The sequence below is a fragment of the Fomitiporia mediterranea genome (genome assembly GCF_000271605.1).
Source record: "Fomitiporia mediterranea MF3/22 unplaced genomic scaffold FOMMEscaffold_6, whole genome shotgun sequence".
NCBI classification, from domain to species: Eukaryota; Fungi; Basidiomycota; class Agaricomycetes; order Hymenochaetales; family Hymenochaetaceae; genus Fomitiporia; species Fomitiporia mediterranea.
In genome coordinates, this window is record NW_006760391.1 from 3,631,432 (window position 1) to 3,651,938 (window position 20,507).

General features: G+C 45.9%; 6 protein-coding genes across 6 annotated transcripts; 3 read left to right on the top strand and 3 right to left on the bottom strand.

The window, feature by feature from the left end:
* Positions 1–82: 82 nt before the first annotated feature.
* FOMMEDRAFT_108579 (MED14-domain-containing protein) lies at positions 83–4,809 on the top strand (the record flags this gene model as incomplete). Its single annotated transcript, XM_007267015.1, has 17 exons — positions 83–400; positions 456–588; positions 648–739; positions 789–867; positions 918–1,050; positions 1,105–1,245; positions 1,300–1,485; positions 1,537–1,580; positions 1,631–1,719; positions 1,781–2,090; positions 2,147–2,554; positions 2,613–2,691; positions 2,747–3,071; positions 3,122–3,169; positions 3,225–3,768; positions 3,861–4,243; positions 4,314–4,809. Exons 1-17 carry the CDS (start codon positions 168–170, stop codon positions 4,807–4,809), a joined length of 3,723 nt encoding a protein of 1,240 aa, XP_007267077.1. The 5' UTR covers positions 83–167.
* Positions 4,810–5,308: 499 nt separating this feature from the next.
* On the bottom strand, positions 5,309–8,545 carry FOMMEDRAFT_86125 (TPR-like protein; the record flags this gene model as incomplete). Its single annotated transcript, XM_007267016.1, has 2 exons — positions 5,309–6,458; positions 6,555–8,545. The coding sequence occupies 2 exons, from the start codon at positions 8,543–8,545 to the stop codon at positions 5,309–5,311; spliced, it is 3,141 nt and encodes a 1,046-aa protein (XP_007267078.1).
* Positions 8,546–9,669: 1,124 nt separating this feature from the next.
* FOMMEDRAFT_146943 (Phosphomevalonate kinase) lies at positions 9,670–11,616 on the top strand (the record flags this gene model as incomplete). The annotated part of the gene is made up of 6 exons (XM_007267017.1): positions 9,670–9,932; positions 9,989–10,145; positions 10,197–10,737; positions 10,787–10,992; positions 11,090–11,204; positions 11,262–11,616. The coding sequence occupies 6 exons, from the start codon at positions 9,670–9,672 to the stop codon at positions 11,483–11,485; spliced, it is 1,506 nt and encodes a 501-aa protein (XP_007267079.1). The 3' UTR covers positions 11,486–11,616.
* Positions 11,617–12,163: 547 nt separating this feature from the next.
* Positions 12,164–13,991, top strand: FOMMEDRAFT_28869 (Phosphomevalonate kinase; the record flags this gene model as incomplete). The annotated part of the gene is made up of 7 exons (XM_007267018.1): positions 12,164–12,426; positions 12,485–12,638; positions 12,690–12,821; positions 12,849–13,215; positions 13,267–13,472; positions 13,581–13,707; positions 13,768–13,991. 7 exons carry the CDS (start codon positions 12,164–12,166, stop codon positions 13,989–13,991), a joined length of 1,473 nt encoding a protein of 490 aa, XP_007267080.1.
* Positions 13,992–14,182: 191 nt separating this feature from the next.
* Positions 14,183–16,528, bottom strand: FOMMEDRAFT_108587 (amino acid transporter). The gene is made up of 7 exons (XM_007267019.1): positions 16,142–16,528; positions 15,794–16,088; positions 15,472–15,689; positions 15,392–15,418; positions 14,838–15,337; positions 14,595–14,772; positions 14,183–14,528 (listed from the first exon to the last, which is right to left on the bottom strand). Exons 1-7 carry the CDS (start codon positions 16,389–16,391, stop codon positions 14,278–14,280), a joined length of 1,719 nt encoding a protein of 572 aa, XP_007267081.1. The 5' UTR covers positions 16,392–16,528; the 3' UTR covers positions 14,183–14,277.
* A 756-nt stretch (positions 16,529–17,284) lies between these two features.
* FOMMEDRAFT_156776 (uncharacterized protein) lies at positions 17,285–18,604 on the bottom strand (the record flags this gene model as incomplete). The annotated part of the gene is made up of 1 exon (XM_007267020.1): positions 17,285–18,604. The coding sequence occupies one exon, from the start codon at positions 18,602–18,604 to the stop codon at positions 17,285–17,287; it is 1,320 nt and encodes a 439-aa protein (XP_007267082.1).
* Between the last annotated feature and the right edge of the window lie 1,903 nt (positions 18,605–20,507).

Consider the following 20,507-nt stretch of genomic DNA (forward strand, 5'->3'; position numbering starts at 1 on the left):
AGTGTCGATCGGCGGTGCGGCTCGCCGACGCGCCTTGTTTCCTGTCCTCATACCCTCACTGTTCGCGACTGTTCCCCGCCCCGCGCTGCTCCTCTCTCAAGCGCGTTCATGTCAATAGAACGACGCTGGTGGCTGCACTACCGTCTTCGTCGCCGCTATTCGGCATAATGGAGACAAAAATCAACGGAATACACCCGTCAGGGAGTCAACCACCAGTTAATGGACACACTGACGCACATCTAATAAACGATATTCTTCCGCAAGGGATTGATGGTGAACCAAGCTTGGAAGAGATCGAGAGGGAGCTACCTGTGGTACATGATGGACAAATACCTCTACGCGAACTGCTGCAGCGCATGGTGCAGACAATCTATGCCGAATTGACCGAAATGGCTGAAACGTGAGTACCACCAACTCTTGTAATATTCTCTGCTTTATCTCCTTCTACCAACCAGGTTACCAGGGATGTCTGATGCAGCCCGAAAGCGAAATATTGCAGACTGGGTTGTCAAGACTAAGAAGCAGGTCGTGAAGCTATACGCCGTCATGCGCTGGTCGAGAGATGCAGGGGACGTACAGAAGGCTATGGCAAGTTCTTAGTATCCTAACGAAACGTAGCCACCTTTTATTAACCATCCTACTAACAGAATATTACTGCGTTCTTGCTCGAACAGAACAGACAGTTCGAGGAGTCTCACCAGGCCGTTAGAAACGTAAAGGAAAGCCTCGCACCAGCAAGGTCAATAGCAAGTTGGAGTTACCAGTCCTTTGCTTACTTCACCCTCTAGACTTCGAAATCACGACCTACTTACGTCTTTGGATGTCCTAACTACGGGCTCATACCTGCGATTGCCCTCCCAAATAAAGGCATGTCCTGGATCACTTGTTGTTGTCGGTTTAGCTCACAACACCTGCAGAAATTCTTCATTACTCCCCCACCTCTTTCCAATAATGAAGCGAGGAAAACACTAGCCGATATGGAAGAGCGGATTCGCTTCCGATTGCGATTGAGCGAGATCATTCCGATTGAAATGTCACAATTTAGAATTGGTATACCTCAACATCAACAGCATATCCAGCGTCACTTACTAAGGCGCATGACAGAGGACGGCCGAGCCCATTTCATTGTTCCTAACTTATTCGAAACTTCACTTAGTCTAAGAGGAGCCAAGAAAGACGATGGATGGTTCTTTGTACATGTAGAATTCCTTTATACAGTTGGTGGTGATCTTACGGATGTGCAAGGTAAGCTTTCGTATTCTTCTTTCTGCTATGACTCAATTTGAGAACATGCATCAGATTTTCCACGGCGGCCAACTGGCGACCTAAAACGACATATTGCAGAAGAAGCAGATGGTCGACTAGCCTACTACCTGCCGTTACCAGTAGACCCGAATGTCCCTCCCGAATTGCAACCTCCTCTTCGGCCAGAATTGCCTGCCGGAACTGTTGACACTCCTCTTGTTAGACTATTTAATTTCTTACGTGAGTTGACAAATTGCGTATTAGTGCCCAATCGCTAAATGCTCTTGACAGAAATGATGTCTTTATCGTATCAGCTCGAGATATTATTTTTTCAGGTTTGTTTGGTTGCCCTGCCTTATTTATTCAATTATTTATTAAGTGCCAGGCCCAACGGTTACGAGCATTAGGATGGCGAGATTACATGTCATTAGAAAGGAGTAGGGACGGCAAGAGTTTCACGGCTTCCTACTGGGTGTAAGTAACACGCTGGTCTGATTCCTTGGAATTGGAACTTGATGCTCGATTATTACCGTAGTCGTACTCAAACCGACAACTCCGCTCGACCTGGTTTCCAGCAACGAATGCGAATACCACCTATAGGTGGTAGCGTGACAGTTTCTCTGGTCGAGACTCATATTTCTCCTCGAGCCGGCGGTGGTCCTGATAGATCACCGAAAGAGCGTATCTTAGCTAAGCTTCAGCTCGACGGAAAATTACGTGGTTCCCGTCCTTCTGACGAAGTAGAAACATTCCGTGTTGTTGTAAAATGGGAACCAACGAAAGGCGCCCTGGGTGCGCAGATGCCGCCTCACCTAGAGACACTTATTCCAGAGGAGCTGGAGGTGGTATGTATTAACCCACATTACTTATAGTTAAATGGAGCTTGAAAAATATGAACTAGAACCCGCAAGATCTAAACTTCGAAGCATTATTACGAAAAGCGATCACGAAGCATGCCTACGCGATCCTCACTGCTTATCAATACCATTTAGAGAATGGACCATCTGCTACCATGTTCTCTTTCCCAGGAGAGCTTTCTCTGACTGTCGAAGGCAAGTCGACTCGGCATTTGAGTCATCATTTTTTTAAACTGACGGCTCACACAGATGGGTTTTCGGCACTTCGGATGCACCTCTGTGCGGACGAGTATATCACAGTTTCAATTGACACACGGACAGGTCGTATACTATTGCGAGACACGGGCGGATTGGCAGCAGCTGAACGAGCACCACAATACGTAGTGTTCACAGAGAAGATTAACGAAAACCCGCTGCTTGTATATGACTTCCTCGTTCAAGCTCGTTTCAGAGTGAGTAGATATCGTGGCCAATTGTCGGGCGATTCGAAGTTCATTTTTTTTCCGTTAGACTATCTTGGATCTCGCCGAGCAGAAAGCACGATATATGGGGCTTCAGACATTCCGAAGTCGCAATCTTCCGAAAGAGGGTAAGTGACTGATTGCCTATACATACCTGGGGTTGAACAACTCATGATCGTTTAGAGCTCGAAAAACTTGGGCGAGAAGCTCGCTCAATGCTATTCGTACAGCTTGCAAATTTCCAAGGATACTATCTGGTCTTACTAGTGACTGAGGTCGAGTTTCGCTTTGCGTTGATTTCTGTGCAGCAAAAGCAGAATAGTCCGACTTCGGATTTGGTTCTGCAAGATATCGGTTGGCTCGATGTTCAGCGAATACACGGGAGTGACGCTGTTGTGAGGGAGCAGTTTGGTCAACTAGGTTCGGGGAGTCATGAACCGCCTAAGGTTACTGGAACGAGTTCTTTGGGTGGATTTGGCCCGTTCGATATTACCTTAGGATTTGATCGGTGTGTCTAATTTCGGTCAGCTGAGTCTAATAATACTCACTCTGCACTAGGTTCAAGCTGGAGACGGAGGTCCTTCGGGAACTTTATTCCTACTGCTGGTTAGCATAACTATTTATTTAAAAGAATGCATCTTTACTGATATAATACAACTAGCGCCCGAGTTGCATATACGAAAGTGGAGCTGCAATTGAAGAGACGCGGAATACCCTGCACCTACATGGACACCGCTCCTTCAGCCACCACGCATCCGGACCTTGCTCACCTACAATCTTCACTAGTAAGATCCGTCCCCGGACTATGCGTCCAATCATCCGATATTCTAGCGGGCGTCCCCGCTGCGGAAGCCGCAATGCCCAACATCCGCGTTATTCCTCTTAACTGGTGGTCAAATAAGAAATCGCAAGTGGTGACGTGTGTTAAGCTGAAGTATGTTCAACAGCCGGTTGGCAAGCGTGCTGGAACAAGTACGGTCATACGCCCGTCGAAACGAATCATTTACGATGCGCGAGAAGCTATCGTGTCTTTCTTGTCCGAAACTGTCGACACTTGTGTCGATGAGTTCCTTGAGGAGTGGGCGAAAGTCTCAAAGATGGTGGTGATTGCTAGAGAGGTTGCGCAGATGTCGAAACGACAGTCATGGGAAGATGTGCGACTTCTGTCATTTGATCTGCAGACTGTCGAGTTCGCGTATGCGAAGGTATGAGTTTTCGCAAATGATTGTTTTCAAGGAAATTTTTCAAATTTTAATTTCATTTATTTATCTCCGTGCCTCATGTTATTTTCATGCAGGATTACACAGTATCAATTTCGTGCACGGATCAACTCATGTTGAGCAACGATACCACGTATGAACTATTCTTCTCGCGAATACGCAAGCTTGGACGTAGTTCAATGCTCGCTGTCCCATTTGATCCTCTCCGTGTGTCGGATGAAGACGAGCTATATAATCCTCACGAAGACGCACAACCCTTCCTACAGCACATCCTCCGACAAGGCCCGTCACTATCAGCATCATTACACCAACTAGTTGGGTTATTGAGAGATAGTCTGCCGTTAGTCTGCGTAGTGGACACGCTGAGGAGGAGCGTGGAAGTTGTGGAGGATAGGCGAGTTGGCGTTGAGGTGATTACGAAATCTGTGGGATGGTATCGGGTCATGTACGGTGATTTTAGGTGAGGAGTATCCCAGTATCCCTTGAAAGATTTCGTCAAGCATTAATGACTGAAAATTCGTAATGTTTAGGCACGCCTTGGACTTCCGATTAATGACCGGTCGGCGCGTTGTAATTCTCGATGCTAGTCTATCCGCTCGCACTACTTGTCAGGCAACGCAAGGGCGCGGGAAGCAAATTTCCTCAATCGTTGCGAAATCCCGGCTCGGCAAAGAAGCCGACAAGGAAAAGTCAACAACAGGCACACCCTCCTCTCCGAACAAATCTCCTTCGAGAACACAGACCGGTGTCTTACTCCCTATCCCCGGATTCGATCAGCTCATCCAGGATGCCATCCGCGAATCCATAAATAACAATTCATCACGATCTCCGTCTTCAATATCAACATCAACATTACCAACGAATCAGTCATCGCGTATTCACCTTTCGAAGAAGATGAACGCTGTTCATCTAGACAGTGGTGTCATGTGTAACGTCGACGCTGTGGAATCTCTCGCACCTCGGATACACTCGAGAGTGTTGAAGAGCTTGGCATCATCGGCACCGGCGCCGCCACCGGCACCATAACAAACGGAATCAAATGAGGTACTTCTATTTAAGACGGGTTTTACTTTGGTAATTTTTTTGCTGTGTTAAGTTATCATATTCACATGTTATGTTCTTTTGCAGTTTTTTTATCTTTCTTAAAGATTAGTGTCAATCTGTAATTTGGCCTTACATCAATAAATCAGAGTGTCCGTTTCAAATCATAAATTCTTGACTGTCCTGAAGGATAGCTTGAACAGGTGTAAACCTATCAATTGTTGTATCTTCCTTTCGTTTGATTTGTGCATGACGTATCAACACGATTCATTGTTCAGTTTGTGAGATGCTCACACTGTGCTGGGCTTGCCAGATCTATTATGCTTCATCGACCCTGTTACCGGGTTTTGTTTCTGCCATCCTAGTATCCCTGCTCAAGGTCATTGTTGCGACAGCATACACCATTTTTTCCGACTGTGTGATATCTCGGCACACCTGCCACTCCGAAGGATGATTCATATTGTATAGCTTATTGAGACATCATTCAAGCACCTATATGCACGAAATTAACCCATCGTTCAGTCGGAATCCCATCCTTCGCCTTCAACTTCAAGGCCGCTTCCCGAAGTCCGGCAGCCGCCCTCTTATGCTTCACTTCGCCATCTTCATATCTGTTCATGTATTCATAAACCACTCGAGTAAAGAAAGGTCCATCCTCGTCGTAAAGCTCCCACATCGTCCCGATCACGCTTCTGAACCCACTGAATTGCATAGCTGCTGAGAGATGAAGAGCTTCGTCGTGTGCACCAGAACGGGACAACTCGGCCGTATGGCAGGCAGATAAGAACGCAAACTCGGCGTTTGGAACATTAGCTTGAACAACGTCGAGCAACGTCAAATCCCGATCGGCGAGCTTGAATGAGGAGTCAAAGGGCTTCGGGTCCAAGTGACCGTGGCAAGCGAAATGAACCCATGTAACCTTCCGAAGATTTTTCATCACCGTACGCCGAGACGCCCTGCGATCGAGGAGTATTGTAGTCCCAGGACTGTCGCTGCCCATACAGTTCCGGATGTTCCGGACTTCCTGTCGAGTCGAATGGAGCGAAACAGTATCCGCGATGACGAGCAATTTGGGTTCACTGGTGCTGCTATTAGATTGGGCATGAATGAGAGCGCCGAGGGTCGGGGTGTATGACGAAACAAAAATGTCTAATAAATATCTAGTGGTACCATCTGCATCCTCGAATGGTCCTGCCGCATGAAACGGGAGCGTAGATAAGACAGATGTAGGACACCACCAAATGCGCGACCCTTTAATGATCCCAAGTTCCTCGAGTTTTTCAGTGACTTTGGAAACAACTCTATCCCACAACAACTTCATAGCTTCACGGAGCTTGACGTCATATTCAAGCGGATCCGATTTGAGCCGTTGACGCGTGTCTACGAGTTCGTTGCACAGCGTAATGCTATCATTATAGAATTCGTCGTCCAAGGGAATGCAAACTACGGGTGAAACATCACGAAAGAGGATAATGAGGGCATCGGAGCGATATTCGCAGTGGTTGACTATGATGATCGGTCCCTCGGGCGCTGCTTGTTGTAGTAGCTTAAACGGTGTAGCTCCAAGGAAGTTCTCGAAGCCCGGAACTCGTCGAATTTCGTTAATAACTTCCTCCTGCTCCTTGGAAAGCAGTCTCTTCGACTCTAGCAGCTTCTCAAATGACTCCCGATCTGCATTGGCACCCAGCTGGAGTGACCCAATGCCATCTAAGAATGAGCTAGATGTTAACGCTTCGTGCGATGTTGCAAGATTCTCCAGACGACGGCTAACATCCCTGAATCTGTCGGCGAGTTCTCTGTTCTTTTCTGCAAGTCGATCTAGAGGCGTCCTGAAACCGCGCAGCTGTGACCAAAGTAAGCCCCTTCCTTGCTCGAGTATTTCCACAGCTTGCTTCAGTTGGTTTTTCTCTATCGCATAGGAAGCCGCCTCCAAGGTGAGCACTCTGCGGTCATTCTTCCCAATGAGGAAGTCGTGTTGTTCGCGGAGAGTCGGGGTTATGATGAGAGCATGTTGAAGTAGCGATATTGTCGCTTTGTAAGCTGCAAATGCTGTGTCGTGATTGTGCAATCGTGCTACTTCTGCCCATCGTTGCGCGGCAAGAAGGCGCACTAATGTTCCCGAGAATCTATCAGTAGCAGCGAGCTCCAATAGAAGCATACACTCTTCGAATTCCTTCATACACCATCGCCGCTTCACCCGAGTATATAAAGAGTCTGCAAGGTTCCTCAGTGATGACGACCGGAAAGGATGACCTTCTGGGCGAAGCTCCAGAGCACCTCGGTGTAGCTTGACTGACTCCTCAAGGTCTTCAATCCTTTCATATTGCGAAAATCGAGTCTCCAGGCAAAGCGCGAGATTGTTAAGAGAATTAGAACGATTCGGATGACCTTCAGGGCAAAGCTTCAGAGCGTCTCGATGCAACTTGACTGACTCCTCAAGGTCCTCGGTCCTTTCATATTGTGAGAATCGAGTCGACAGAGAAGATGCGAGATTGTTCAACGACGTAAAGCGATCTGGGTGGCCTTCAGGACGAAGGCCCAGAGCACCTCGGTGCAACTTGACCGACTCCTCGAGGTCATCGATCCTTCCATATTGTGAGAATTGCGTCTCCAGGGAAAGTGCGAGATTGCTCAGAGACATAGAACGACCCGGATGGCCTTCAGGACGAAGCTCCAACGCATCTCGGTGCAACTTGACTGACTCCTCAAGGTCCGCAATTCTTCCGAATTGCGAGAATCGAGTCCGCAGGGATGACGCAAGGTTATTCAGAGACATAGAACGATCTGGATGGCCTTCAGGACGAAGCTTCAACGCGTCTCGGAGCAACTTAACCACCTCCTCCAGGTCCTCTGACCTCCCACATCGCAAGAATCGAAGATGCAGGGAAGATGCAAGATTGTTTAGAGACATAGAACGACTCGGATGGCTCCCAGGGCGAAGCTCCAACGCGTCACGATGCAACTTGATTACCTCCTCAAGGTCCTCGGACCTTCCATCTTGCAAGAATCGGGTCTGCAGAGAAAGTGCAAGGTTGTTCAGAGAATTATGACGATTCGGATGGCCTTCGGTGCGAAGCTCTAACGCGTCTCGGTGTAACCTGCCTACCTCCTCAAGGTCCTCGGTCTTTCCATATTGCGAGAATCGAGTCTGAAGGGACGATGCAAGGTTATTCAGAGACGAAGAACGCTCCGGATGGCCTTCAGGACGAAGCGCCAGCGCATCTCGGTGCAACCTGACTGACTCCTCAAGGTCTTCAGGTCTCCCGTATTGTAAGAATCGAGTCTGTAGAGAAGATGCAAGATTATTTAGAGACATAGAACGATCCGGATGGCCTTCAGGGCGAAGCGCCAACGCGTCTCGGTATAACTTGATTACCTCTTCAAGGTCCTCGGTCCTTCCGTATTGCAAGAATCGGGTCTGTAGGGAAGATGCAAGATTGTTTAGGGAATTGGGACGATTCGGATGGACTTCGGGGCGAAGCTCCAACGCGTCTCGGTGCAAGGTAACTGACTCCTCAAGGTCCTCGATTCTTCCATATTGTAAGAATCGAGACCGCAGGGAAAGTGCAAGACGGTTTAGGGATATAGAATGACAAGGGTGGCCTTTGGGTCGAAGGTCAAGGGCGACTCGGTACAACTTGATGGCCTCTTCCAGGTCCTCCCATGACCCTGAGCGCATGAAGCGCTTCCAACGTATAATGGCTTGTATGTGGTGTATCATAGACCAATCGAGGCAATAGAAGATCCTCGAAAAGATCCTCAACCAGAATTTGAACTGAATTAGTACTTGCTTACAGCCGTTGGGGCTCTGCCTTTTGACCCTTTTCACTGAAGATTTAGTCAATATGAGATTTTTCGTGGGAAAGAAGAAAGAGAACACACCAGTGGTTGGCACATTACTTTGATCTGGTAACCTGTCTTCACAATCACGACCTTGTCCTGCATGAAAGAACTTTTTGAATAAACAAAAGAGCTTCTGCATTGATGCTTGCTCGTTCTGCTGTGATAACTGGGATGTGAAATGCTTGGTCTCTGAAGAGTGTCCGGGAGTGAGCAGACTGTTTTGTCAAGTAAAACTGGTTACTGGACTATGGGCTGTGTACAGAGTCTACTACAGACTGGACGACAGTGCACAACAGGTACAATGTTCGTTGGGGTTAAGGGTGAGAGGCGAATGCTTGATCACGGCACTGGTCATGCTGAAAACCCTACGGCGGTGTGGGAGGGGGTTGAAGCAAAAAATAGAATCGTTTGATTGTTGCAAGCGCTGAACGAATTCAATTTCGAATTACTTATTTACACAATCCGAGTTACATCATTTTTTTTACCTCCTGCTCCATATAGCAGGAGGGCTATATATGGTATTATAGCACGTGACAAGCCTGTATTTGCAAGCAGTTCTCACCATTACTGCAGCCTTTGGGAAGACTAGTGAAACACTCTAAATCAAGAGATATATAGTTGTATGGGAATTGATAGTGTGTTGAGAATGTTTGGAAGACCTTTTGTATTTCTTCAAGTAAGTTTTACAGTGTACAAAGAAATCTCTGTAGTGTGGTGGAACATCACGTGTAATAACACTATACATGGTAATCCTACTATATGAGGCAGGTGATAAAAAAACGACGCAAATCCCCTCGCTGTCATCATTTTAACGCTGTAGGTTTACTCCATGACTCATGAGAGAAAAGGGTAAATATATCACGTGCATATCATCTACCTTGTGAACGTGCTCGTTTCTTTCTTCAACTGTCTTTCCAAACGCGTATTGAGCGGCGTTGTGGATATAAATTTTCGAAATGACTCAAATTTCCTCGAACATCTCTGCTTCGTACCACAACAATCATGAGCACTGCACAAGACAAGCCTGATGAGCCAACTGTCGTGTCTGCCCCGGGCAAGGTGCTTCTTTCTGGAGGCTACCTCGTAATGGACCAAAAGTACTCTGGGTTGGTTGTCTCTACATCTTCGCGCTTTTATACTGTGATAAGCACGGCGCGGCACCGTAAAGAAGGGATCGTGACTGTGAGGTCGCCGCAGTTTAAAGAGACGGTCTGGGAATACCACGTACGATATGACGATATTGCACGTGTCCGTCCGTCTGAGGAGTAAGTGGTGTACAAGATATCAACCGTGTTTACTCGCCTGAGGACTAGGATTATAGAACCCCGGGAAATACTAATCTCGTGATAACTCCACTTAGCTTCTGTCTTCAACTCGCCGGTGAACTGAAGGGATTAAATCATGTTAAGAATGCCATGGCACATGGTCTTGAAATTACTATTGTCGGTGAAAATGATTTCTACTCACAGCGAGCAAAGGTTTGTATGTTATTTAACTGTAAGGATGGATTCTTAATGGTTTATTTATAGCTCGCGGAACATGGCCTGGAGCCACGCATGTCCTCTTTAGCGCAAATCCCTCCCTTTGCACATACAGGTGTCCCGCTCTTTCAGGCTCACAATACGGGACTCAGGTCATCTGCAGCGCTCACGACATCGCTTGTCGCTGCACTACTCCTTCATCTCGAAGTTGTACCGGTAGTCTCCGGAGATGATGTCAGCGTGCATATACTGCACGCAGCATCCCAAGTTGTTCACTCTGTAGCACAAATGGAGTACGAAAGTGGATTTAACGTTGCAGCTGCAGTATTTGGAAGCCATAAATATACACGCTTCAATCTGGAATGTTTATCACCTTTTGCGCACGTGGGAGACACACCCCTGAGAGATAGTTCCGATCTTACGGTCGCTGGTGTACTAAATAAGGCTTGGGACCATAAAGTCGAGCCATTCAAGCTTCCGCCTGGAATTCGACTTATGTTAGCGGATGTCGACGCTGGGAGCAAGCCGCGTTGTCTAGCTATGGATGCTTGGGAAGTACTGATGTGGCAACAAGATTCAGAACCTGAAGGTCCGTGCTTCAACAGCCCCTGAAATAATTCTTACCATCTGATGGATAGTAGCCGCGCTCCGGGACGTACTCGCTGCATCCAATGAAGCATTTGCAGCCGCGCTGCTGCACCTCTCTGAGCTGCAATCAAAATACGAAGAACGATACAACCGAGCACTCGCCCAACTGACGCACCTTCCGGCTTCTCAATGGCGTTCCACAGACGCATCCGACATCATCATCCAAACGTTCATCAGTGTCCATGAACTTGCTGAAGTACGTACTTTATGATGATTCCTAGAGGGAAATGTAAGATTAATGCCCCATTTCCTGCACACCCTTCCTGCTTTACTTTATTTTTATCTTTTGACAGGACATCCGAGTAAAGATGCGAGACATGTGTACGCGAGCGTTTGTATCTACTGAGCCACCGGAACAGAAGGCACTTCTCGATTCTTGCATCGCACAAGAAGGTGTCATCGCCGGCGGTCCGTCTATTCATCTCAACCCTGTTTATTATCCAAACACTGACTGCCATTGAGTAGGAGGTGGATATGACGCATTTTGGCTCCTCGTATTCGATCCACGCACCAAGGATATTACAGATGCCGCGAACACGCCTCAAAGCCGTGTGGAACGTGTATGGGCAGAGTGGAAGGACCTAGATGTCTCTCCACTCTGCGCTACGGAGTCGTCTGGAGAGGGTCTGCGTCGCGAACGCGTAGATTCTGTTCCCGGATTAGCTGAAGTACTAGAACGTGCTGCGTAACGCATAGCGAGTTGCGCTCTCGGAAGAAGGGACTTATCACAAATTTTAGCGACGTGTGCTACCATTAGTTATCATCCTGAGCTAGTAGCTACGTATTTTTGGTTTGTGTTCAGAATAACAAAGAATTAGATCACGGTATAGAATAAAATAGATAACGTATCGGGTAGCGAGTCCGATAGAAAGATCAACTAACTTCAATTGTCTATGAATCCTTTAAAGCTCTAAGGTATGACATCTTTGCTTTCTGTAAATCTGTACAAGTATAGATTTTTTTATTGCATGCGACACAGGCTCAGTACTTATTCTTCTTCATTTCCTTCGGAGCTTTCTTTTTTGTTATACAGTCATTGTTCTGAATAAATTCATAACGTATAAAATAATAAAATATACACTATTATGCGGTCTATCGTGTCTTGGATATCTCCTCCTGTTTTAAAATCGGTATCAGTGGGTTTCAGCCATTAGATCAGTTCAGATCAGATCGAAATGTTCGGACTTGAGGTATATTGGTATTACGTCATGGAATAATCGGAAAAGAAAGTAGCACGTGAATACCATCCTCCCGATGATCGCGCTAATTTCAATTGTCTTTCCACCGCGTACGGCGGCGCGTTGGGGTTATGAGTTTATGAAACGCATCGATTTCCTCGATCATCTCTACTTCATACCACAACAATCATGAGCGCCTTGGAACGCAAGCTCGATGAGCCAACCGTCGTGTCTGCGTCGGGCAAGGTGCTCCTTGCTGGCGGCTACCTGGTGCTCGACCAGAAATATTCTGGGGTGGTCGTCTCTACATCTTCACGGTTCTATACCGTGATAAACTCGGCTCGAAATCGCAAAGAGGGACTTGTGACTGTGCGATCACCACAGTTCAAAGATGCGATCTGGGAATACTATGTACAAGTTGGAGATGATGTAAATGTCACTCAGCCTGAAGGGTAAGTCTCATACAGAGGATATCAATCGTGTTTACTTGCCTGAAGATTAGAATGATAGGGCTCCAAAAAATAAATTTGTATTTATTGCACTTCAGCTCACTCTCCGACTCGTCGCCGAGCTGAAGGGATTAGCGCATCTTAAGAGCGTTTTTGAACATGGTCTTGATATTACCATCGTCGGTGGAAATGACTTCTATTCACAACGAGCAAAGGTTGGTATCTAATTTAACCATAACGATATACTCTAAATAGTATGGTTATAGCTCGCGGAACTTGGCCTTGAGCCGCGCATATCGTCACTAGCGCAGATACCTCCTTTCGCGCATACAGGCGTTCCGATCTCCGAGGTTCATAAGACAGGACTCGGCTCATCTGCAGCGCTCACCACTTCTCTCGTCAGTGCACTCCTCTTACATCTTCAGGCCATTCCTGTTCTCTCTGGAGATGACACCAACGTGCATATAGTACACGCAGCATCTCAAGCCGCCCACTGCATCGCCCAGGGAAAAGTCGGAAGTGGATTTGATGTTGCAGCTGCGGTATTTGGAAGTCATAAATACACACGCTTCAACCCGAATGTATTAGCACCTCTCATGGGAGATGCAGCAAGTGGAAATGTATCCCTTCTTCCAGTTCTTGGTGTAGAGAATAAGGCCTGGGATCATAAGGTCGAGCCGTTCCAGCTTCCACCCGGAACTCGGCTTATGTTGGCTGATGTCGATGCTGGGAGCGATACACCTTCTCTTGTAGGAAAGGTGTTGAAGTGGCATAAAGCATCAGGAGCTGAATGTGGGTATTCCGCGAACAGGCTGCACGATGATACTCATACTATTTCAACAGCTGTTGCTCTGTGGGATGCCCTCGCTGCATCCAACGAAGCGTTTGCAGCTGCACTTCTTCACCTCTCTGAGCTTCAGTCAAAATACGAAGAGCTATACAACAGAGCACTCGCCCAACTAACGCACCTCCCGGCTTCTCAATGGCGTACAACAGACGCATCCGACGTCATCATCCAGACGTTCATCAATGTCCATAAACTTGCCGAAGTGCGTGTTTTTCCTGGCCCTCCTATAACAACAAAGAAGGAAATGACTAATGCCTATTCCATGCTCCTTTTTACGCTGTTTCTCCTTTTGTTTTATTTATTTTGACAGGATATCCGAGCAAAGATGCGAGACATGGGCAACCGGGCGGGAGTTCCCATAGAGCCACCAGAACAAACAGCACTCCTTGACGCCTGCATTGCACAAGAGGGTGTCATCGCTGGTGGTGTTCCTGGTGGTTAGTTCCCTCTTTCTCACCATTGTTGTGTACTTATTCATTGACTGTTATCGAAAATAGCTGGTGGTTATGACGCAGTCTGGGTCCTCGTATTCGATCCACGGACTACTGATCTCACCGACACCGAGAATACACCTCTCCACCGCGTAGAACGTGTATGGGCAGACTGGAAGGATCTAGACGTCTCTCCACTCTCTGCTGCGGAATCATTTGAGAAGGGCCTGCGTCGTGAACGCGTAGAATCCGTTCCCGGATTAGCCGAGGCTTTGGAAGATGCCGTGTAATACACACCAAGTTCCGCTGTCGGAGGAAAGAACCTAGAGCAAATCAAAGTGACGTGTACTACCCCCCTGTAATCTTGTGCTACGCTTTTTTGTTTTTTTGGAATAACCAAGACATTAGATCACGGTATAAAATAGAATAGCGTGTCCGATTGAAAGCTAGTACTAGAGTCCGATGTGGTATTCTAGATGATGCAACGAAAGAGTAAAGTAGGAGAGACAAAAAGCAAACATCAATAGCAACAGATCAATACACCTCCCGACTGTCCTTCCGAAGATTTCAAATAAATTATACGCAAATCTTTGCATCACCCTCAACAGTCCATACCTTTCCCATTGCCAATATGAGACTCAGCAACATAACCACCGCACCGAACGCTACACACACCACAGCTGGCAGCTTCGCACGTGATGTGAGAGGTAGTTCAGGTGGAAGGAGTTTGACGTAGCACGCAGCAGGAAAGATGAATGCTAATACGGTGGCGGAGATGCCGCCAGTGATCTCGAGCATGACACCGAGGTCGCACGTTATAAGGGAGACTAGATAAAAATAAAAAACACAATTAGCTGTGAAAGATAGCATCAGGGCTTTGGTGGACGACTCACTAAACATAGAGGAAAATATGATGGAGGTTGTAAAGAGGAGATGTCGTTGCGGATTGAACGCCTCATGCGGGAAGAAAAATTGTTCGACGACTTCTCGACAAACAAACAATTCGAGTGGCAGCGTCGTGAACATATTCAGCCCGAAACAAAATCGCGCAACGTTGATCAAGGTATCCGACTATCAAAGTAACAAATATGCATCCTTAGAATTGACATCGAAAGAGGCTGTTGGATCCTACCTACCGGCGAAAAGTTATTCAAGATATTCCCTTGTGTCTTATCCGTAAAGACAAGGAACGCAGAAATTGCCAGTGTGCAACACGCTAATAGTGAAATCAACGTCGATATATGCGTCACAGTTGCGAATCGATCAAGGGTTGGTGTCCTCAAGCTCCCGTAAATAAGCAAGGAATTATGGTGGCACACGAACGCGAAGCTAATCACGCCGATGGCCTGGAATATCCCGGGACGAATAAAGGAGAACCGTTCGGATGGGTCACCTTTTAATCGGGGATCAACATGAGGCCCTTCGATGAGGACGGACGTAACGATTATCAGCATCCCAATTAAGGCGAGCCCCGACGCTCGAGACAGTTTATGTATGTCGCGGTACAAAGATAACGGATATGAGATGCAGAGCGTGCAAAGGCCAATGACGAATTGACGGTTCGTTAACAGGGAGAGAACCGGTATATCATGGAGTTTAGGAAAGGCGGAGCGTATGACATGAGGGATGGTATCGCCTGAGATATCATTAGCCTCAGGTACGGAAGAAAACGAATCATTATACTGCTCACCAATGATGATCCCGAAAGCACACATCCCTGCGCAAACCAGACCTTAGGAGGGTAACAATGAATTGAAGGGGACGACTTACCACCGAATGCAAACGCAAATTGGAAGAAGGAAACCGCCGCTCGGCCGCTAGCGCCAAAGCAATGGTTCATGATCTCAATATACGAATTCCGCCCACTGAGTTTCGCATTTATGACGATGAGACGAATGGTCCAATCGGTAACGCCACAAAGGACGACTAGCAGAAAGAGTCCCGTGAAGAAGCCAGCTTGGCTAATAGCATAAGGAAGACCTATGAGACTAAGTTTCTAATTTCTCAGTAGATTAGTGTGTGGTCATACCTATGATCCCTGAAAGCAAAAATCAATCAGGACAAGCAGGCGGATAAATCATACTCAGCCTTACCAGCGCCGAGAATTGAGTTCGCCATGTTCGCTACCGAGTCTACCATATTCCCGCCTGCGGTACGCTTGGCTGCGAGTTCTTGAAGGTCTGTGTAACCGTCCTCTGCGGAACCAATGCCATTTTCCGTTAAAGGCAGGTCAAGACTTTGTCGAGCAGCAGAACGATCCACTAGGCCCACTAATAATGGCATGCTTTGGTCACCATCTCGTCCATGGGATCCGTTCGCCTCAAGCGAACCACCATGTAGCTGAGAAAGACTATCTTCATCAAGTTCATCCGAGTCTAGTTCAAATTCTAAATCTCGAAATCAGGGAAGAGCAGATTTCTATGCCTAATTTCAAACATACCTGCTTCTCGACTGGCCAAAGTAGATCGTAACGGTGGACCTATAACCCTGACTTCCTCTTGAAACCGGACAGATCTCGTTCTGTTTTGAGGTACCTCTTCTTCTGTATGCCGGGTAACACTTGTTTCCTCTTCATCCTCGTCGTCCACTGAGAACAGAATGGGATCGCTGTGATCCTCTCCGTTAAGTAAAGGCTGTCGCGTGCTCTCTTCTCCAATTTTCTGCTCCTGCCTTTTACCAATGCTGAACATCGTGTCTTGGTCTTAGGGTACCCCGGAATTAAGGGAAATGGATGGGAGCAGTAGCTTTGGCTCCAGCTTGGCGGACTCGAAGGACTGAGAAGGCAGGAGGTCGAAAATATTTGCCTACAGATCAATGCACCGAGGCCTACGACGACTTGAAAATCGTGAATGTGTTCCGTTGAAAGTGTACAAATCAGTTGGAGAAATTCAGGTACTCGAGGTCATTGGCTAGTATGTGGGGGAGTGGGCTGGAGCACTGAGCAGACTGCGGGTAGCGCGGTACACTGTACAGGCTACGGCTGAGCTGGAAGGCGTGGCATTTGGGCGTCGATCTCACGTGTACTACTATAGTGAGCAAGGATTGTTTGTCGACGATAAGTAACCGGAACTTCTTCAAACTTGGAGCGGCTTCGAGAACGTTGAAATGTTCTTATGCAGTTTGAAAAATTCCTTCAGGTCGAGATCCTCCGAGTATTCCAAACGCATAGGTGGGTTCCCGATTTCAAGAAGAAATGGATTGCCGAGCAATAATTATTCAAGTTTTGAAACTTATACGGGATTGGTATAAGTGGTCTTGTTATCAATAATCATTGCTTTGACACTAGCATAGCGTATTGTTATGGTCGTAACATTTATCATGGCTAAGCGCAACAGGAGGTGGTGGACTGAGCAAGGAAAAAGTCGGACTGAAGGAAACTTACATGGTTGTGTAATTACAAGAGAAGTGAGAACAATGTGATAAGAATAAATGCTGGTTCGAAAAGCGTGGATTCTATATGATCGTACCATCATCAGAAAAACCAAACGCAAAACGCTTACAGGTAACTTGAATGGCTCTGATGAGCGAGTACAGCAGTAGTTAAAAGTCACCGTTGGCAAAAAAGTGATTATGAAAAGACAGGTCATGTAATTCCTAAAACTCTATGCCGTCTCGGGATGGGTGCGGACGCACAAAATGGTTGCCCATCTGCAATGCGGGTCCACAATTTTCTACGGTCAGCCGAAGAAAGGGGAGAGTGGGGCCCAAGGATGTCAGTCGGATGATCGCAAATTATCAAATCATCCCAACGTGACTCTAACATTGTGCATAAAGCATCAATGCATTCACGAAAGTTCCCTTCAACAGAGTAATCCCAAAAGAACTCAAAACATAGCAGATCGGGGCATATGATTCGATTATTCCTATACCTAGCATGATAATTCGTACTCGCTCCGCTTGGTACGGTAAGAAGCTCGAAGAGTTCTGCTGAAATAGTGCTTTCCCTCATTACGAGTGTTCGAAGCAGGGGGAGGAGTGGGAGGATGGACGTAAGTGTCGCCGCTCCTACACAACTGACGGTCAACCTGGTTAACGGTGGTAAGGAGCGTCGAATAAAGCCCGTTAGGTCACCACCATTTCTGGAAGCGAAATCTTTGTAGAGAAGCTCCATTAAGGCAGGGAGGACCAGTTTATCCATTATTATGTGTGATGCAGGACCAGTCAAATCGATCCTCTCGAGGCTATGCGAGATGACAAAACGCTCCACCTCATCAGTCGGTCCAAATCTACTGTTAATAAAAACTTCCTTCAAATTTGGTGCCGCCTCGAGAAGCTTACGGCATTGTTGTGGATCCAAATAAGAATAAAGTGAATGCAGCGTAGTTATCATTGACTTGTCTGCAAATTCGAGAGACAACGGGAACCTAAGTTCCACATACTCAAGCTTTGAAGCCTGTGCCAGATTGAAACTTCCACTGACCCACCCGTTTATGAGCTCGACGTGTAATTTAAGTTTGGTGAGCATTGGCGTTTGTGTAAGTATTATACCCGGGAAGCCAGGAGACGCCGAAAATTTCCAATTAAATTGGACTTTCTCCCAGTGCCATTGGTGAGAAATCAATATACACACAACGCGTTCAGCTACTCGATTATCCTCGAGAGATCGGTTGTACGTGAGATCAAATTTGACGACGAGCTTAAGTGGTGCACCGTTGGACCTGCGAAGCCATGTTTCGAAAAATTCGATATACCTTTCTCGAGCTCTACCGCTGATGCAAATATCTATGTATGTCCAGAGAACTCTGAGTGACAGAGAGACATCACGCCAATATCGACAAACCCTCGAAATTGTCAATGGTACCTGACAATCGTATCTTCGACGCGCATCGCGATCCCATTTGAGAAAGATGTCGCAGAGTATTTCCACCGGGAGGGAATTAATGCCAATCGGGCGGAAGTCCATCTTGACTTGAAGATATGTTCGCACGATGGCAGACAACGCAACGATAGACAGCCCTCCGTCTTGCGGATTTTTTGCTCAACGCAAAGTGATAGAAGGAGTGTCGACTAACGTGTGCCAATAATATATAATGTCAATGACGAGACGAGAGCTGGGGAGGCGTATGCACTATGAACCAGGTCCTCCGAGACAAGAGAAGTGCACAATATACAGGTATGTAGCAAAAGTCTTCGTCATTCCTTAACAGGTAGATGTATTTGTAAGTGATTTGCATACCATACATAGAAATTAGATGTAGGACAAAGCTTTGATCTACACATTGTGAAGTACAAAAAAATACAGAATTTTACATTATTTTCACAAAATGGCTTGTATTTTTCATGTTTTTTGTGTGTATAATGTGTTCATGTATGCCAGAAATGTAAGACAAAGGTTTAATGTGTCTCTGACAGTCTTATAAGTCAATGCAAATCACTTACAAATACACTTACCTTTTGAGGAATGACGAACACTTTTGCTACACACCTGTAAGTATATCTTTACTTCCTTATGTAAGCACAACCGGTAATTCGGGCACGGGCGCTAAATGATAACCGGAACTTCTTCAAACTCGGAGTTCCTTCGAGAACATTGAAATGCTGTTGTACAATCAAATATACTCTCAGGTTGAGATCCTCTGAGTATTCCAAACACATAGGTGGGTTCCTGATCTTAAGAAGAAATGGACTGCCAATCTGTATTTATTCAGGTTTTGAAAATAATATAGGGTTGATAAAGTGGTCTTGTATTCAATAATTGTTGAATTTAACACTAGCATAGTATATTTTAATGGTTATAGAGTTTAGTATGGCTTAGAACAACAAGAGGTGGTGGACTGAGAAAAGGACAGGTTGGAATGAGGGAAACTTACATGGTTGTGTAACTACAAGAGAAGTAAGAACAATGTAATAAGTGTCAGCAACAGTGTAGAGAGGACCTAAAGGCTCAGTAAGGGGACCCAGGCTACAACTGTCCTACAAAACAGAGATACTGAGACACAAGCACTAGGATGTAAGTGTCAGAACATACAGAACCTGTAGTTCACTGGTGACCCACCATAGTTTGTATAGTAAAAATGCCTTACACTATTACATCATGAATCTTCCCTCTTTTAGAAGAAGAAGTAAAATTCGTGTTTCATTAAGAGGCTTTACAACACACATAGTCTGGTACATGAATTGGATCATTTTACTTTTTCAAAAATATACAAAGGCATGCACAGTGAGCTCTATCAAAAGATAAAGTGATACATCATGAAAAAGTCTTAACAGTTGTATTAGATTATAACCTAGTATATTTTTTACTTTTTGTAAATTTTGTAAAAGTGATAATAACTTAGATAGTGGTTTTCACAAGTCAATTATAATTTAGTACAAGTAAAGCAAGAATCCAGAATAGTTATTAAAATTACTAATATTAATTATAATTGTACATATTGTCAAGATATACAAGTGATTATAACATACCTCCTGAAATAATAATGTTAGAATATACTTATCAAATTTTAACAGTATAGTATCCTCTTACAATTTATACCAGTCATTACAAGCATTTGAATAGCTTGTTTTGGCTTTGCTTACAAATTTGTATTAAATAATTAATAAAATATAATTATATTTGATTATAGAATACAAAAAGATAGTAAATAATACATTATTTCTACAATCCCAATCCCTGCACCACCAGCAGCCTCTGTCTCATTCTTTCGCAAGTGGAGTTTGTGTCAATAAAGGATTAATGTGTTCTTAGGCTGTTCGATGTAGTCTTCATCACCAGGCCTTGATTGTTGCTCAGTCCCTGCAAGTAGAATCGCATACGTGTGTGAGTTGTAAGGTCGAGCAGATTGTGAAGGGTGAGGCTGTGTCTG

What these genes read in the sequence shown, in the direction of transcription:
- FOMMEDRAFT_108587 (XM_007267019.1), bottom strand. Translation starts at nt 16,391, where the DNA reads ATGTTCAGCATTGGTAAAAGGCAGGAGCAGAAAATTGGAGAAGAGAGC. An exon ending in AACTCAATTCTCGGCGCTGG is followed by an intron (nt 15,690 to 15,793) that starts TAAGGCTGAGTA and finishes TTAGAAACTTAG; the next exon opens with TCTCATAGGTCTTCCTTATG. An exon ending in TCTTGAATAACTTTTCGCCG is followed by an intron (nt 14,773 to 14,837) that starts GTAGGTAGGATC and finishes TTACTTTGATAG; the next exon opens with TCGGATACCTTGATCAACGT.